The 18,087-nt window shown below is 43.7% G+C and overlaps 1 protein-coding gene across 6 annotated transcripts in view; it reads right to left on the bottom strand.

Moving 5' to 3' along the window:
- Window positions 1-14,894, bottom strand: part of LOC144721545 (putative JmjC domain-containing histone demethylation protein 2C) — a 131,323-nt gene extending 116,429 nt beyond the window's left edge. For all 6 annotated transcript variants that reach the window (XM_078599229.1, XM_078599232.1, XM_078599235.1 and 3 more), the window contains exon 1: window positions 14,329-14,894. In XM_078599229.1, the coding sequence (XP_078455355.1) occupies window positions 14,329-14,496 (168 nt within the window). In that variant the 5' untranslated portion in view covers window positions 14,497-14,894. The remainder of the gene's footprint in view (window positions 1-14,328) is intronic.
- Between the last annotated feature and the right edge of the window lie 3,193 nt (window positions 14,895-18,087).

Here is an 18,087-nt window from a genome sequence, read left to right as displayed (position 1 = left end):
TACCCTCAATGGGTTCCTTGAGCAACATGCAGATGTTGTATTGATGCCTTTGTCTCTCAGCCTTAACAAATCCCCCCCGTCAAATTTCAACCTACGGTGGTGGTTTATATAGTACGGCATTGCCGTAGACATCCTCAACAACACAATTACTTCTGTACACAGTTAAATGTAGGCCGTTTTGGGAAAACTACGGTCACACATTCCACGATAAGATTAGGGGAAAACAGGTCAACAACAGCCCATAGTTTTGGAGGATTAGAAATACAGTGGAGTGCATTCCTGTGCAAGTGAAAAAAGAAATTAGTGGAACAATTGAAAATCACGCTAATGATTTCAACGACCGAAAATTGCAAGTCTCCAACATAAATCAGCAGTTTAACAATCACGTGCCCATATGCTGTAGTTTAGACGCTCATGTTTTAAGATCGCACACACACACATAGCATGAACTGGTAGCATTTGACAGACTAACTGGGACTGCGCGGAATAATCCTAATCAAAACAATGTCCTATCTGCAACAGCTGACGCAGATCATCAAACTTAATCGTGTTTTAATAAACTACTTAAGATAAGTGGGCTGTGATGATGCCTGAAATAACTTTAAATTCGTAATAAAAAAAACCTTCTGATATGTTCAATGAACTGTACCATCCTGAAATAACAATGGACGCCCAGACAAAAATTAAATTTTGTCAACATTAGCCGGAGGTTGGTGACTTAACTGATAACAGGCAGTGAATGTTGACATTGCCAAGAGAGGCACGTATCACAGACACTGCACTGCTCCGCTTGTTTACAGTCGGGTCTTGTGGTGTTCATGGTCTTGACCATCCAATTTCCAAAGCAATGACATTACGTGTTGGCACAAATAACAAAAATCACATTTGTCAAATAACACTGCCTTAAAATAATATTATTCGTTACTGTTGAAAAAACTGGTCATCAGAAAACATGTTAAAATATAACTAAAACATGTTACAATATAACTGAAACATGTTAAAAATATTACTTTCGTTAAGCCCCATGAGGTTAAGTGCAGTCTCCAACTCTTATTAACTCCTCTCTGGCCTATCTGTGTATGTGCTATGAAGAAGGGACATTGTCCAAAACGTCACCGATTATATATTTTTTATTAAGTCAGTTATTGATGAATGTGATGAGCATTTTTTTTTACGTTTCAGCAATGCAATGATGAGTGCAGTAATTCCGAAATCACATGGAATACTGTAACGATGTGGAGCAATGGTGCAGTGATTAGCACGCTGTGTTATGAACCTGCCGACCCAAGTTAAATTCCTGGTCACTGCTAATATTGCTGGGGCAAGTGTTATCTGAACCGCTCCTGGCCCAACCTTTACCAAACTGCACAGAACAACAAACATCGGAGGGAACATGCCGAAGAGGACAAACCACCACGTAGATAAAGCGATGACAGCTAATTTGGAGGAGGGATTTGGTTGTGGCATCGCATGATAAATATATGCCTTCATCCAGCAGTGGATAGGCCACAAACAATGATACTAATCTTCTTGGTTCTTTCGGTAAAGTCACGTAGAATGGAAATAATAAAATAAAAAAAATAAAACATAATAAAATAATTCTCACGACGTTTCGGCCACAACGCAAGCAAGCCGTCCTCAGGTGGAGAGCAGGTCTGTCGAGTAGACAGAGTCTGAATGTGGACCAGCTGCTTGCGTTGTGGCCGAAACGTCGTGAGAATTATTTGATTATGTTTTATTTTTATTATTTTATTATTTCCATTCTACGTGACTTTACCGAAAGAACCAAGAAGATGAATCCCTGCAGTCACGAAAGCTTTAAATCGAAAATGATAATAATGATCATATTTGAGGGATAGTTATCACTCACCACTGCATACCCATTCCCTACCCAGGACCATCATCTGGTTGTTAAGAGCCATCAATACCCCAGTGTGTAAGAACGCAGTGTTTGCATCAACACTTAAATTTGACAGCCTGGTGTGAACGGGGCCTTAATGTGCAATTGCAAGGCTGACGCTGGATACTAAGGCAAGCATTCTCTTCCCATGAGCAGCCAGGCGTTTGCCTTTTAATCATTAGCTAGCCGAGGGAGGCTGGGCACAAAGACGGGGATTAGGATTTTTTAGAGAGTGGGAATGGTGGTATGTGGTTGCTCACCAACAGTTTCCCTGATCTCACCACTAACAAAACCGCCCCCTGTGGGCATCAGGCCCCCTACCAGCCCGGTCTGCCTCTTACCGTCGCCTTAACCGCATCAGTAATCAAGGCAAGCACATCAGCAAGATCCCACCAGATACAGGTTCTCACACTAACCGCCGTAAACACCAGCACGGTGGCTTACAACGTCTGAGTAAAAGGGACAAGGTACAGAATACATGGCTTGGTGATGTAAGAACAGTTTATTGCACGACTGTATGTAAATTGGAGTACTCCAATGTACACAACCTTGATGATAAACATGTGGTTGTTTGCATATGGGTTACGATTGAAAGATTGTGAGCTAATATGGAATAAACCTGTGATAAGTAAACATGTTTAACCACAAGAGTATAGTATAATATTAATAATTATTAATGCAGTCAATCTCCAATTACCACGGTTGGCTACGTACGTTGCAAAAGAAGTTCAACATACATACACAATCGTGATTTTACCGAAGCATTTACCATAAAAAATACAGTGCCATGAAGAGTTGTAAAAGTATTGTGTATGATTATTCTTAAACATTTGGGTTGCAGCACTGTAATTGTGCAAGGTAGCATATACTATTCATCCCTCCAGCGATTCCATGAAATGTCAAATTTTAGGTCACAATTCAATTAGAGGGTTAGTTCAAATGTGGTTTTCCAATTGTGTTGTCTCGTTTTTACTAACACAGTTGTAACGTTTATTTGACTCGTGTACAGTTTTTGGTCCATTAAAAAAATCTTTTTTTTTAATATAGTGTACTGGAGTTGCACGAATTACAAATACTCAATGATTACGTGTTATAATTGTTGTATGTATTGTGGGCGTACAAATCGATGTTATACGATACGTGATTACAATCCAAGTCCGAACATCGTGGTAAGTGTTATAGCCCACTGCTTATGATTGTTTTTTCTTTAAATCTCCCATTTTTTCTGGCATCGTGCTAACATAAATGTACAACTGGCCCATTTACAACAGGGCCATTAAAGAAGCACAATGTTTCAATAAAAATATCATTAAATAGCTCACCTCATGTGTTTTATGGGCAACAATGCTGGCACTAGTCACGATGGAAAGGTTTAGATGAGGTCGCTAAACTATTGGCACAAATTTACTCGCTGAAATGTCATTGCGTTCACATTGTTCCACATCGCAAAAAATATTCCTCTATTGATTACGGCGACTTAATACAGAAAGCGCACTTGGCGCTACGAACCATTTTGTTTGGAATTCCACATGGCAATGATGTTTGCACGTGAACTGTTGAAAAACTTCTGCAATGTGACAAATTTTGTAGCTCAGGACCAACAAAACCTTTGTACTTTGCGACAGGGCCGACCTTGATGTTTAAAGCACTGGCCCACACCCTCTGCCCACATTCATGGCAATTCAATCACCAAAAACGAGCTTTGGCGATGGTCGGCACGTCACCAAAAGAAAAATGCTGATCGAGTTTCCAGAGACACGTGCAAAAGGGCAGGCCAGGGCTTATCCTTCACCATTTACTTGTTCCCAAGTGCAGCTGAAGTAGAGCATATTTGCAGACCTAAGTAATGTAAATGAAACCATTGTACACTTTCTCCGGAATCAAATGTGCTTTACATGCCTTGTTTCTGACTTAAACACTATCTGAAATCCTTTGCATGTATACATGTCCATCCATCCATCTATCCTGGCCCCTCCTTGTTGGCTCTGGAGCGTTTTTTGCATTGTGCAAACTAAACAGCGCACCAGTCTTTAAAAGCAGCAAGTTTGATTTATAATTGCAGAGAGAAATATAAACCCGAGCACAAAATAGCTCATTAAAGATGATTATCGCATGGTGTGCCATCGCGAATAGGTCAATTTATTCTCCATCGGGTTTTGACGCAAAGCAGCGTATCCTTTTGAACACATTTCATCAAAACTCCACTCTTAAAATTTACCCATAAACGCCAACACTTGTTAATGCATACCATATACTGTTAACCACGATGTTAGCTTTTGTTCACCAAAAAATTGTATGTGACAGAAGTATAATGCAGTAGGCATTCTCCCACTGCCTCCATAATGTAATTTAACACAATCTACGTAACTAGCCACATACTTCGGCGTAATCCAATCCGGTACAGGCATAATGAAACACTTATTCACACCTGTTGTCTATGATTCCAGCCTCCCATAGGGGCCTATCTAATAACCGGGGAGAAAGGCATTGGCGTAATTGAATAACATACACATTCTGTGGTCTGTGGGATCAAGTTTTTATATATTTTTGTTCCCTTAAGCACACTTTATATTTTGTCCTCTTCGAGACGAGGAAAGGAACAAAATCATGACCAAAACTGGGGCAGACAAGAACACTTAAGGAACCACAAAGTATACAATTTAGACAAAACATCACACTTAAGCCAGAGCCTGTATACATAACATTATGCCCTGGGTTGTGTTAAGGGAAACTTTCCATCTCGAGCTGTCCCCTTGCCCCTCCCTTCCCAACCATCCGGCCGGCCATCGCCCATCAGTAAGCAGCACAAAACGTCGTCTTTTTGCAGGATCTGTTAGCAGCACGAGAGCTGCCGCTCTGTCACAGACAGACACAAAGGGCCCATCGACGGGACAATGCTGGCCCAAGCAGGGCCCACGGCAGCCAGCGGGACACACAAAGGGGGCTTGTGGGTGGAGGGCGTGACGGGATAAGGGACAACAAGGCCAGCCTTGGTCAGAGGGGGCTGGTAAGTCATGCTTCTGATGGGTTTGGCACTGGGAAGTTGATGGTAGGAGGGCTGTCACTTTGTACTTTCGCGGACACTGCGAACGCATGGTTCTGCATTCCGCATTTCTGTGTGGAGAGTATTCTATTTGCCGAATTCAATATTTTAAATCGATACGTGTCCAATTACACGGGGACTTTATTGCACGCACAAGAGGACTGTGCACAGAATTGCGTGCGTTAACGTAACATTTGTTTACATCAAAATAAAATCACGCTCCAGAAAACGCTTCGAAGATCTTTCAACAGGTGCTGTTGCAGTGCCACTGCTCTGTAGATACATTTAAAAGTACAAATGTAAACAATTTAAAAGTACATCGTGTGGCACACGCGCGTACACAGTGAAAACATTCTTGTTAAATTGAAATCGAGCAATTGTCCGAGAATTACCTAATCGTTCAACTGTATAAGCTTCTAACATGGTTGTCAGAAGCAGCACCTTGTATAAAAGAAAAACAAACTCTCTGTGGAAGTCGCACAGTTGCCTCATTTACACAGGTAAGTACAGTACAGTAATTCGAAGGTAGGGATGGTGAATCATGATCATGAATGTTGCCTAACAGTGCTAGTACTGTATTTACACTCTCAAATAACAGTGACATTCAAACATTCAAGAGGCTGCAAAAAAAAGTTAATTTATGGTTATTACATTACAGTTTTAGTTTTGCGTGACAGCAAAGGCGAGGTCAGGGTAAGTACATGGTTGATTGCGTGTCCTTTGAAGATCGACCACAGAGTTGAACTGTGTGCAGGGATGTTGCTTCGAGCGGTTTCACTTCAAACCCAAATTCCGTAAAGGGCCCGCACGCCACACCTGTGCAATGACTCAGGCCTATGGCTCACCTATATATTAAACAAAAGCGACTTTGTAACACGGACACGAACCGTCTCGAGTAGGCTACAATCGGCGTGCAGCAATATTACACATCCGACTTGCATAACCACGTGGTGAGGCTGAAGGTGGACGTCTGTCCCTCTCTTCATGTGGTGGGCAGAGCTAATCTGCTCGGCCCAAATGTGATCCGTTCCCCTGGGGCCCGATCTTAAATCTGCAGGAATGCAAACACCCAAGAGACTACCAAGCTGTCTTTAACGCGGTTGCCAGAATTCAGAGTTATGGGGCAGCCGAGGAGACTACGGGTGAGCTTTGCAGATATCCTAACAACAAGGTAAATGATCTGTGGACATTATAAAAGACGTTATGAATACCTTTGCTCTAAAAACTATTTTGACAATAAAATATTGGCACTGTGCAATGATTAACTGCTGGATTATGTAATTTAAAGGGTAGAAAAATATGATCACATTTTAAATGTTTCTGGTGTAGGGAATTTGCAATGTGGATAATTCATTCGCTCAACACAATCTATCACTTCGCATTTAGTGTACAATGCGTGCATGTGCTATTGTATTTCAGTGTTCAGATATCTCTGGGTGCTACTGAATTTAAAGCCAAATTGCATTGTATACAGTTCAGTAATTGCATTACATGTGTCACTCAACTAAAGAAATGTGCATAACAATGCAACAAAATGAAAAGATAAATCCTGAATCATCTTTCTGCAGTACAGTAATGTAAGATCTATAGGTCTTTAAAAATCGACCCTGCCCCCACCCTCGCAATTCAATGAATTGCCATGATTTGGGGTTTAGATTCAATCAAAGAATCAATGTTCTCTCTATTGTGGTGAACGAAGCTGTGTCTAGTGGGAGCGGAGGTCACCAAAACCCATTACGTACAAGGCATATGAATCGAAAGTACTGTAATTGAATCTTACATGCATAGCTAAATGCATGTATTGCGAGTGTAAGAATTGATTTTACTGATCAAATCGATGCATCGTTGCATCCTCAGTATCAAGGTACATTTTTTAAATTATATTCAAAGCACACAGATCTAATGTTAATTAGCAAATCATACTTAAGTTACTGCCTTAATGTGGAACTGGAGAAACATGTGACTTTACATTTGTTGGGAATTACATTGATAATGTGACAAACATTGAGCGGATTGCTGCTCATGGAAAACGACAGCTTTTCGTACAATACTTTAACCACATCCACAAAATTATTGACAGGCTTTGTTTTGCCAGGTGAGAAAGCATTGACATTTGCGGCCACTTTAAAAAGGAAGACCCGAGCCAACGAGTGACATCCAATTCAGTGCAATGCAGGGCTCAAGTATGACGGTAAAGAACGAAACAACAAAAAGAGCTGGAACGGCATCAAAGAAAAGTCTCTCGCGCAACAAAGTTCCAATGCTCATTAGAACGATTAACCTAAAATAAAATAAATACGGACAAAATACCATCGTAACACAGAAAATCTGTACAAAGTAACAATAGAAATGTGGTGGAAGCAACAATCTGAAAGAATACACGACGATCAGAAGCAAACGTATACGACAGGAGGCTTTTACCAATATGCTTTCTCGTTCTAAATGAAAAAGAAAAAGTATTGAACAATTTTTACATGGACCACCTTTAAAAAAAATTAGAGTACAAGAACATACACTGGCATGCCTCTTTATAGAGATATACCGCACTTGACAAGGCACTAAGAGTACGCCAGTGCCTATGAAACTTACTACCGCACCGCAATCCTCTTTTTAAGTCGTCGAGTAGAAACACTCAAGAAAATATATCCGCAAAACAGAACAGCGAGTCCAGCTGGGTTGTGTACGCTCCAGAAAACAGGAAATTCCAGCCTGGGGTAAGCCATCCATCCCCGATCCTGTTACTGTGACTGCCATGGGGGGAGAGAGGCTTGGGCATATTAGTATTTTGAGAGCGAGGCACACAATCAGTGCCTCGGCATTGGGATGGAGGGGAAAAAAACGTTGCTCGTCATAAACGGGATGCGCATGGCGTTCATTCTGTTTTCAAACACGGCAGTGGTTCATCATGATAATGACTTTTCTTTTTGCAAAGCGGAGGCAGAGGCGTGTAAATAGTTTTTGCTCGTGCAGTAGTTTCTAAAATAACTGCGTTTGCATTGGCAAACATTCGTCTACCGTGCCAAACAGTTGGGGACCAGCTCACCATTTGACTGCCATCGTTTGAGAGCGTGAAATCAACATATGAGCACGGTGGAACAGAAAACTGTAAATTGGTCGCAGCATGTCACACATTATTTCAAAGATTAGTTTTCATTTAAAAACAGCTGGTATTTTATGTAAATGTAATGTATTACTAATGTCTTCTACGTGCAATGCACAACGTTATTTGAACAAAAGGATATCATTGCAGGTGATATGGATATTTAAGTTTGAGTATATAATGGCTGTGTGGAAATGTAATGTGCATTGTACAATCTATTGCGGTACATGTATTTTAATAAAGAAAATTCTTACATCAGAATTTTAATTACAGTGATTATTGTGCTACCCGAGCCCAAATGTCATTGTTCACCTTGGCACCAAATATTTACAGTAAATGTATTCCATAATTACTCCACGACATTCAGAGAAGAATACAATATATCCGGTTTCAATGCAATTATTCATACACATGCCATCATTGCTTCAGAAACCTGTCAACCAACTTACCATCAACCCTGTTCGCCCGCACAATCGATGTCCATCACTCCTGTATAACCACTCTCCAATTACAAAATAATATCATTACATAATATAGTTTATAAGAAAAGTCGTGCGTTTCATTCTAAAAACAAAAGTTACATTTATTTTAACAATCAGTCTTCTACTTGTTTTTTGTTGTTTTTCCAGTGGCAGAATAATTCCACGTTTTGAGATGTAACAATTACAATAATATTTCTTCCATTGTTTGCAACGGTGGTAATGGCCAACTCGGTCCCTCCATTCAATTCGGCAAAGATAGAGCTCCTGTGCGAGCAATTACCGAGCTTATCTGCAGTGTTAACCGACTCCTGGGGCTAGACACATATCCATCTCGGGCCCCGAGACACAAACGGGGCTTTGTGTGTGTGAGTGTGTGCAGGCATAAATGTGCCCATCCCCCAAAACAGGCAGCTGTGTCCAAGTGCCCTGAGCCCATAAACCATTCCCTATTTCTCCCACATTCATTTCTTCGCCGAGGTTCAATCTAAAGCACGATTACTCAACCCATTACTTCAACTCTGCGTTTTTATATTTACACGGCATGACTGGGCGCAGAGTACACACGCTGTCAGGGTGGGGCCAAGCATCACCATTAGCTTCTGCTTATTCTATTGTTGACGAAGTTGCCTCGGAGGCAATGCAGACGGTGGTAGATATACCGGTTTACATGCGCCGTGTTGATAAGGTACGTTTGTTGAGAAACTCTTCACGGATGTAAATGTAAGATGAAATAGGCTCACCTGTGCAAGGGGCTAGGTTGTATTACTCGTCTAACACGTAGGCTTTCGCGACCAATATCCATAACAGGTTTATTTTGGTTAGATCACGTAAATATATTGCATTGCTACACCGCAGGTTCCTTCGATGGTGGCAGCAGTGGATTGATCATGGCTGCTGATGATCGTACGACAAATTGCTAAACATTCTAAGACATTCGAGGGGCACAACCTAGAAAACACATCAGTATAGATATACAACTCTGGGGATTATAGGAGGCAGGCCAGGATCAAAATAAAGCGGTGAACGGAAGCACGTCTGAGTGCTTTTGGATAAACCGACCTTGATAATGAAGAGTAACATTCCAATATGTCAAAGGACGAATGTTTTCAATGAGCGTCTAATACCTGCCTTGACAAATGGATCAGAAACGTGGAATCTGACAAAAGGAAATGGAACAAAAGCTGAGAAGTGCGCAAAGACACGTGGAGAGAGCTGCACGCTTGGAATTGCACGCACGCAAAGGGGCACGTTGGTCGGAACTTGTGTAAACTGCAGCCATCAAATTGATTGTTATAAGTGGATGTTTACAGGACACATTCCTAGACGGAATTATAGCAAATGTATGTACTGTACGTTGAAACTTCTTCCGCACCGTACGTAGTCGACTGTGCTAATCGAGACTGACAAAGGAACGGCAGCCAAAAACAGGATCACGTCTGAGAAGATCAGAGACGGAGCGATGAGATCAGCCCAAAAACGCAGGATCGAGATTAATTATTGTGTCCCGTGAGTAACAGCGACGACAGAAAGGAAGCGTTCATCCAGCAGTGGATAGGGTATTCCTGATTATGATGTTAATGAATTAATAATCCATGTAGTAAAGCATAGTATACAAAGAAACATTTGAAAAGAGATGTATATCATTACAGTTGTATGTATAAAAATGAAAGTGCATTATGCATGTAAATGAGTATCATATTTTTTTAATATGTAAACTCAGCCACAGTGGTTAATGTAGGCTACCAAACAAAGCAGGGCTTCTGCCGGCACATAACGAACCAGTGTTATTCCTCTCGCAGTGTACGCTTTCAAGATTTGCAACGATACCCCCCTTCTCCCAGTGCACACATGCTGGCAGATGTCCGCTCAAATGCTTTTGTACTGTGCCACAAGAGCAGGAAATACCAGTGACCGTACGTCGACATTCTACAACATAACTGAACAGTTTGAACCACTGTATTATGTACACACAGCACAGTTGGTCCACATTACATGTTTAGAATGAAGTGCATTCCTGTTGGATTTGTTTTTATACAAGACGTAATTGTGCATAATCAGAGTTACCTGGCACACGTTTACTTAAATTAATCCAAGATAATGTTCCACATTTAAGAGAGAAATAGCCTATATATGTGCAATGCCATGCGGTATGTTGTAGAATACACACGTTAAATAAAAACAAGTACCCTTAACTGATGCAGTTCAATAAAGCAGAATAATCAGTCATGACCAATCCACTGCTGGTGTGATAGAGGTCAAAACCGGGGTCAGGTCACTCACCACTGTAGCCATTGGCAAGAATCAAACTCGAGTCATCGGGTTTAACCAGTTGACGGAGGGGCGGAATTATTATTTTTAAAAAATGATTAATCAATTTATGCTGGGTGCTTAGCTCATTGTGAATGGTACAGGGGAATTGAATGAAATTACAAAAACATATCCCCAAAAAACAAATATGACACTGTATTTGGACCCCAGACAATGTTTGGTATGGGATGTTAGGTCAAAACAAAACGTTGTCTGGTGTCCAATGACAAATTCATTATAATTTGGATTTCTAACCACACCACTTAATGAAGTGCCTTCCTCTGCTCGTATGGAAATAGTGATTTCATTGCGGCGCAATTGGGAACATGCGTGACTCTGGGGGATCATGTGGCTTGTGGACTCGTAAGGAGTGAGTGGGTGGCAGGGTTTTGTCAGCGGCAGCATGTATCTGCGGACTTCCTGCCAAACGACTGTCCCTCCGTGATGTGATGCATTGAGTGAAACTACTAAATGTCACAAAGCCCCCCCCCTCTCTCTTTCCACATACGTGCACACAAAACACACGTGGAATATTTTAGCATGTCTCATTCAAGTGTGTACTTGTGACATATTTGGTTCTTGGAAAATCTTCTGGGTTTATGTTTTTCGATTAGTGTGGCCAGCAACGCAATACAGTCATGCTAAATGAAACCAGTACACGAAAACGAAAGGTGAGACACAATAAGGCTCTAAGGAGAATCTAGTCACAGCACACAATAAGCACTAAAGCCACTGTTCCAGCTCTCAAATTCCTCCAGGTATGGTCTCGACCTTTTCATCTTACACAGCTCAGTGGGAAGGATTAACGCGCGAAATAAACATAACGTAATTGTGAAATTGTAAACTTTGATTCTAAAACAAGAGACATGATTGCATATTTTGCCAAATAGAGGTCTGGTGATATTTCTTTTTTACAGCCCTTTTGATAATCTACTGGTCGATGCTGGCCTTCTCAAGCTGTGCTATATTGATTAATACTGAATACGTTTATTCTTTAGAAAAAAACCCACCAAAATCATCTCCAGTCAATGCATATTCATGAATGGGGAATACACAACCATGACAAAACAAGGAATTACACATAACTAAACACAGTACAGTATTGTTTATATAAACAGACAAGCAGTGTACGGGATCTACTACGGATGCAATGGAAAAGCCTCAAACCCTCCGTGTGAATTGTGAACAGAAGAGTGAGACAAGGCGATTAGAAAGAGGAAAATCCGTTCTAGACTGGAGGATCCGCAGAAGAGAAGGAACAAGCTCCCATTACGAGGAGATTAATGTGCAGATCGGAGTAAAATGTGACCGAGAGAGGCAAGGCCATGTTTGCTGCAGCGGGGAGTGAGAGTAATGAGAGAAGAGATCAGAAAGGTGAGTAGGTGCGAGGTCATGAATGATTTGAGATATCCGATAGCTAGTCAGATGTAAACGTATACACAGAGGATGCTTGCTACCTGTATGTTAGAAAGACACTAACCGTGAACACATAACCCCCCCCCCCCCACATGTGTCTGGGCTCGAGTCGACAACTCATGTTGCATTAAATTCGTGATGGTTTGTCATGCCACTCACTGGTCAAGCAACTGATTGATCAAGCCACCCAATTCACGTGAAATTTGTTTATATTATATTATTCGAGTTTGTCCTAATGTGCTGTTTTATACAGTGTATACATGATTTGTCCTGTACACCGTATTGATATGCTTAGGAATTTGGACGCTACAAAATGTATCATTATTGTATCTCACCAATGCGGATTCCAATACTGTAGAGCTATTTTAATCCCTTCTGTGCTACGAGTCTAATTTTGAATGTCCTTTGCTTTACCGCTCAAATCCGAAGTGTCAACCCAGTAATTATCTCGTGTTATTTTTGCATCGCTACAAAAACACTCACGAATGACAGCTGCTGGATCGGGTTCACACTCTTTAAACACAAACTAGCAACACACTCGCAGTTTCACATCACATCACGGAAGATTTGTTTCATTTCCACCGGTCTTAAACACTGTGGTGTACAACAGCAAAATTAGACAGCATTTGTGTTCCCAAGTTTTTTTTTAAGACAAATCACGTTGACGATATCCAGATTTTGGCAATAACACACATGTTCCAAAACCAACCCCATCGAATACCACATGGAATGTCACTTTTATATACCTAAAATAAAATGTACCGTTATATTAATGCTGGTTGACGGGAGTGTGTATCAACAAATTGGCACACATGTTTGCATTGTCGGTGGCTGCTACATCACAACAGGAATCTCGCTGCACTGCTCAGCCACTGTGTATGGAGATAAGCTTAGTGTATACTAGGGGTCTCCTTTGTCTTACCATTCACGTACTGTTATTGTATTCTCCCCCCCCTCCCTCCCGAGTGGAGGGAAACGTATTACGTTTAATTCTGAGAATTCCTCGATAATATACACACACACACGAAACCCTACAGGGCTGTAAATAATTGGCTACCCTTTCCTTATGGCCACAACAAAGCCCAGCCAAATCCTCCAGATAGAACAACCACATACCAACACACAGCCTAAAATGCGCACTACATAACATAACAACAAAAATGACAATTTACGCATCATCCAGTTATGGCCGAGTCTCAAGACTGTTTTTAAAAAAAGTCACGCCACTAATAAGTGGGTTTTGGCTTCATGCGGGAGAAAGGACACGGATGAAAACCTCCACCTTGCCAACCGAGAATCACAATCTTTATTTAGACTGGAGGGAGGAATCCAATGAGCTATAAAGCGCTTTTTCACAGGAGAGATGTCCAAATCAGACGGTGACATTCAACACCATCTCATGGCCAGCTTTTCCAAAACCACAAGTCTACAACACCTGGCAAGCACCTAATCTATGATCACTAACCAGGCTAAGGACCAGCTTAGCTTTCCAGACATAAGGCACATTCAAGGCGATTTGGTCGAAGGTTCACAAGTTATTAAGTAAGCTCCTGATGAACCCCCCAAGAACAAGACAAAGATCCCCCGTACAGCCTTAACAGACTTTTGAGGCCAGCAAAGTGCTTTAAGCGTCCGCCTTTGTATCCCTGGTGGCGATGTTTACACACCGCATCAGGCACTAATTTGGGGCTGAGTCGACCTTGGCGAAGCCCAGGACCGGTTCAGATAATTGCCACTGATGTTGGCCGTGAGCACACACACAAAGACAAAGATCCCCCGTCTAGCCTTAACATACTTTTGAGGTAAGTGCTGTTTACGAGTACCTATGAAGACCGGCACGGCACACACGAGTGGGTGGATGGCCCGCCTTTGTCTCCCCAGTGGCGATGTTAACACACCGCACCAGGTACCCATTTGAGGCTGAGTCGACCTGGGGGAGACCTAAGACCGGTTTCAGATAATCGTCACCGGTTCGGGTCGCCGTGGTTCGTGGCGCAAACGCGTTAACAGCACCACAACCATTCACAACCAGCAAAACACAAACACATCACACGCAGACACACGGACACACGGCACATACCGAGAGGTCGAGGTGGGCCCTCTCCTTGTGGGACACGGCTCGGATGACCCCGCTTCTCCATTGCCACTCGTGTATCCGCTCCAAATCCGCACTGCCCTCGGCGGAGACGCGCATGAACCTCTTGCCTACCAGCTCCTGCCTCGGTTCGTTGGCCATGCCTGGCAACATCAGCGGGTCCACATCGCCGGGTGTATGAGCATCGGAGAGAGATGACTAAATAGACAGCATCAGCATCAGCAGCGCCACGGTTCTTGAAGGAACACTAACAAAAGGAGACGATGGGCTGACTTACAAGAGGTATCCACCGTCTAAACTGGTCCTCCTCTTCCTCCTTCTCCTACCTTCGCCTACCTACCAACCCACCGTACACCACCCCGACCCGCACGCCGTGGTCTTCTCAACGCAGTGAACAAGGCTGGAGGAGGAGAATCAGCAGCGCGGGCACTGAACTCGCATCCCACGCGGGGCTTCTACGGCAGCTCGCTCCCTCCCTGTCTCCCTGTCTCGACACGCGGCCCAAGTGGCGCACAGACACACGCCACGTTCCCCTGCTGGCTGCTGACTGCCTGGGGGGAGGGGGAGGAGAGGGGGTTGGGGGAGGAGGGGGAAGGGGGGAGGGAGGTAGGTGGGGGAGGGAGGGAGGTTGGGGGGGTTCATTCTGCCGTGGGGAGGGGGGGGGTCATGCTGCCTTTGGGTGGGAGGGGGCGAGGTGGGGGGATGGGGGGAGGGAGATGGGGGGGAGGGGGGGGCGAGATGGGGGGAGGGGGGGAGATGGGGGGTGGGAGGGAGGGGGCGAGATGGGGGGAGGGGAGATGGGGGAGGGGGGGGAGATGGGGGAGGGGGGGAGATGGGGGAGGGGGCGAGATGGAGCAGCGGGGGGGGGGTGCTGCGTTCCATCCAGCGCGCTGTTGTAAAAATATACACGTCCACATGTACACGGCCACATGTACACGTCCACATGTACACGCGAGATGAGCGAGAGAGAGAGACGCCAGCCAAGGCCGGCCAACCACGCCGGCTGGCTGCTTATGGCTGGGTTGTTACTATCCAGCCGCTTGGTATTTTGTCAACAGCAGCAGCAGCGGCAGTAGAAGCCATTGTCTATCCACTGCTGGATAGACAATGCCATCACTTGTGGGACACACAAAGCCTGGCCAATCAATGTAGGGTGCGCATACCCACACACTCACGCCACAATCGAACAATGGCAATTTCAATTGACAATTATTCACCCAGGAAGCATCACTGAATCTCAAGATGTGAATGTTTGGCAACAATACCATCAATGAGTGTTTGGTCCGCGTGGGAGGAAACCGGAGTGCCTGGAGAAACCCCACCACGAACACGAGGAGGAGGAGGTGATGATGGCTCACGCAATAGCCCATGGCTCACGAACCCAGTGCCCGCTACCATCATCCATCTCACTCCTGCAAATGAACTGATCTAATCGCTCAATATTTCGCGGTGGTCGTTCGCTCATTTTAACTGCAATTCTGTCACCGGTCTCGTCCATCGAACATCATCCCAGTGCACGTGTCGATGCAGACAATTGGAGTACAGCTACACGCGTGGCAATCTTCTAACGCTGCACACGCCACACGAGGTGTCAGATTATTTGTTTTAAAGTAAGGGGCCGTCCAGAAATGACGTCACGCGATTTTGGACGATTTTTGACTCCCCCCCCCGTTCGTTACACGGCGTCACAAAAAGTCAGACCCCCTGAAATATGACGTCACAAAGCTCTGCACCCCCTCCCCCCCAAATTTGTTTTAACATGTTTTAAATCGCTTCAAACTATTGTCATTGTAGTGCGTATTTAATGTGCCGCTGCCCTCTGATGTTGTAGGAGAAAACATTAATTAAAAGTATATTTAATTAAGTAGAACGTGTTGTCTATATTTATTTAAAGTTGCGCATTTTGATGTGGCGTCACATTCCTCAACCCCCCTCCTCGTCACACATCGTCACAAATTTCTGACCCCCCCCCCCCACCTAGGTGCGTGACGTCATTTATGGACGACCCCTAAAGTACCGTGCCTTCAACATCATCAACAGCAGCCAATGGCTATCCACTGTTGGATGAAGTCCCAACTTACAAAGTCGCGATCACTCACATCCGGTGCTGCATTCATCCATCCCACTCGGGCACACAAACTGACCCAATCGCCTTGTCTGCAAAGTGGTCAGTCGTCCTCGTGGACACATTCTTTCTCTCTCTTGGCTCGGCTTTTGCTGTTGAAAATTCAAGAACGTCTCACGTCTGTGTGTGAGACGCCAAGCAGACACTTTTTTTTTTATCCGCAATGTAATGTGTTTCTAGAAATGCTGTCAGTCGTGTGGGTGTGCAATTGTCTTTTTGAAAATGATGTTTTTTCCCACAAATAGTTTGGGTTGGAAAACATTATTTGTGTTTGTGTACTGTAGCGGTTAGCGCCCTGTGCTCTAAACCCAGTGACCCAAGTCCAATTCCCACTCACGGCCACCACCAGTGACGATTATTTGAACAGGTCTTGGGCGTCCTCTAGGTCGACTCAGCCTCAAATGAGTGCCTGGTGCAGTGTGTAAACATCGCCACTAGGGAGACAAAGGCGGTCAGGCATGGTGTTGGCCACCAACCACCCTGTGTACCGTGCCAGCCTTCATAGGTGCTTGCTAACAGCACTTGCCCGAAAAGTATGTTAAGGGTATAAGGGGGATTTTTGTCTTTATATATAAAACTCTGCCTCACAACTAAAATAAAAGTTGCATGCAGTTGTTTAAATCAAGGTTGCTTGAGCACTGGCCAAAAAATCCCAAAATTCCAAGCGACCAGCAACCGACAGCACTGTCGAGGGCACAATATAATAGATATGTTCTAAAAAGATACTTGGGCCAAGAGGCGATGGGAGAGAAGTCGAGCAGTGCGAGGAAAGATGCAGAGAAATAAGGGTTCGGACCTGCAGTGTGGTGGTTGAACACACTCCACTGTGGATGAGACAAAATTGTCTGGTAGATAGCCCAGTTTTCAACGTGGGTGGATGATAAAGCTCGCAGTTTACGTGCACATGAGCAAAGTGTCAAGGGCCATCACACTCACAATCCTATTTGTTGCCAAATTTTTTTTTTATAAACCGATGGAATTGGTCTTGGGAATTCACTCAAAAGTGCAATCATCCTCAAGCTTGGAGAAAAATTGTGGAAATCTGCATCGTTCCACAAAAGCTTACAGCAACACCCGAGGACATGGGATGGTGTTGTACAGTATTTTAAGAGGATAAATTTCACGGTTTGAGTCACTGCAAATAATCTATTTGTCCTGCACCAACTTCGTCGCACACACATGCTCACACATACATCTACTGCTATACACAAAGACAGAGGCAAATATCATACATGTAGCCTTAACAGACTGTTGGGGCAAGTCATGTTAGTGAGCACCTATCAAGGCCAGCACTGCACACGAAGGGGTGGGTGGCCAACACCACGCCTGGCTCCCTTTGTCTCCACAGTGCTAATGTTGACACACACTTCACCAGGTCATAATTTAAGGCTGAGTCGACCTATGCATAAACAAACATGTACATGCATATACTCTTGCACATGTACTCCTGTACATAATCATCATGAGCAATGGTCTATACACTGCTGAATGAAGGCCGCTTCAAAAGCAGCCACCACATCTCAGGATCCTGCAATGTAATAAATCCACCAAGTAGCACCCGCACAACTGATTTCATCGCTCCATCTCCACGGCAGGCATATTCTAAGCCTACAATAAAT

This window comes from Lampetra planeri, chromosome 12 (assembly GCF_965212315.1).
Source record: "Lampetra planeri chromosome 12, kcLamPlan1.2.h2, whole genome shotgun sequence".
In the NCBI taxonomy this organism is placed as follows: domain Eukaryota; kingdom Metazoa; phylum Chordata; class Hyperoartia; order Petromyzontiformes; family Petromyzontidae; genus Lampetra; species Lampetra planeri.
This window is presented reverse-complemented; position numbering and strand designations above follow the sequence as displayed.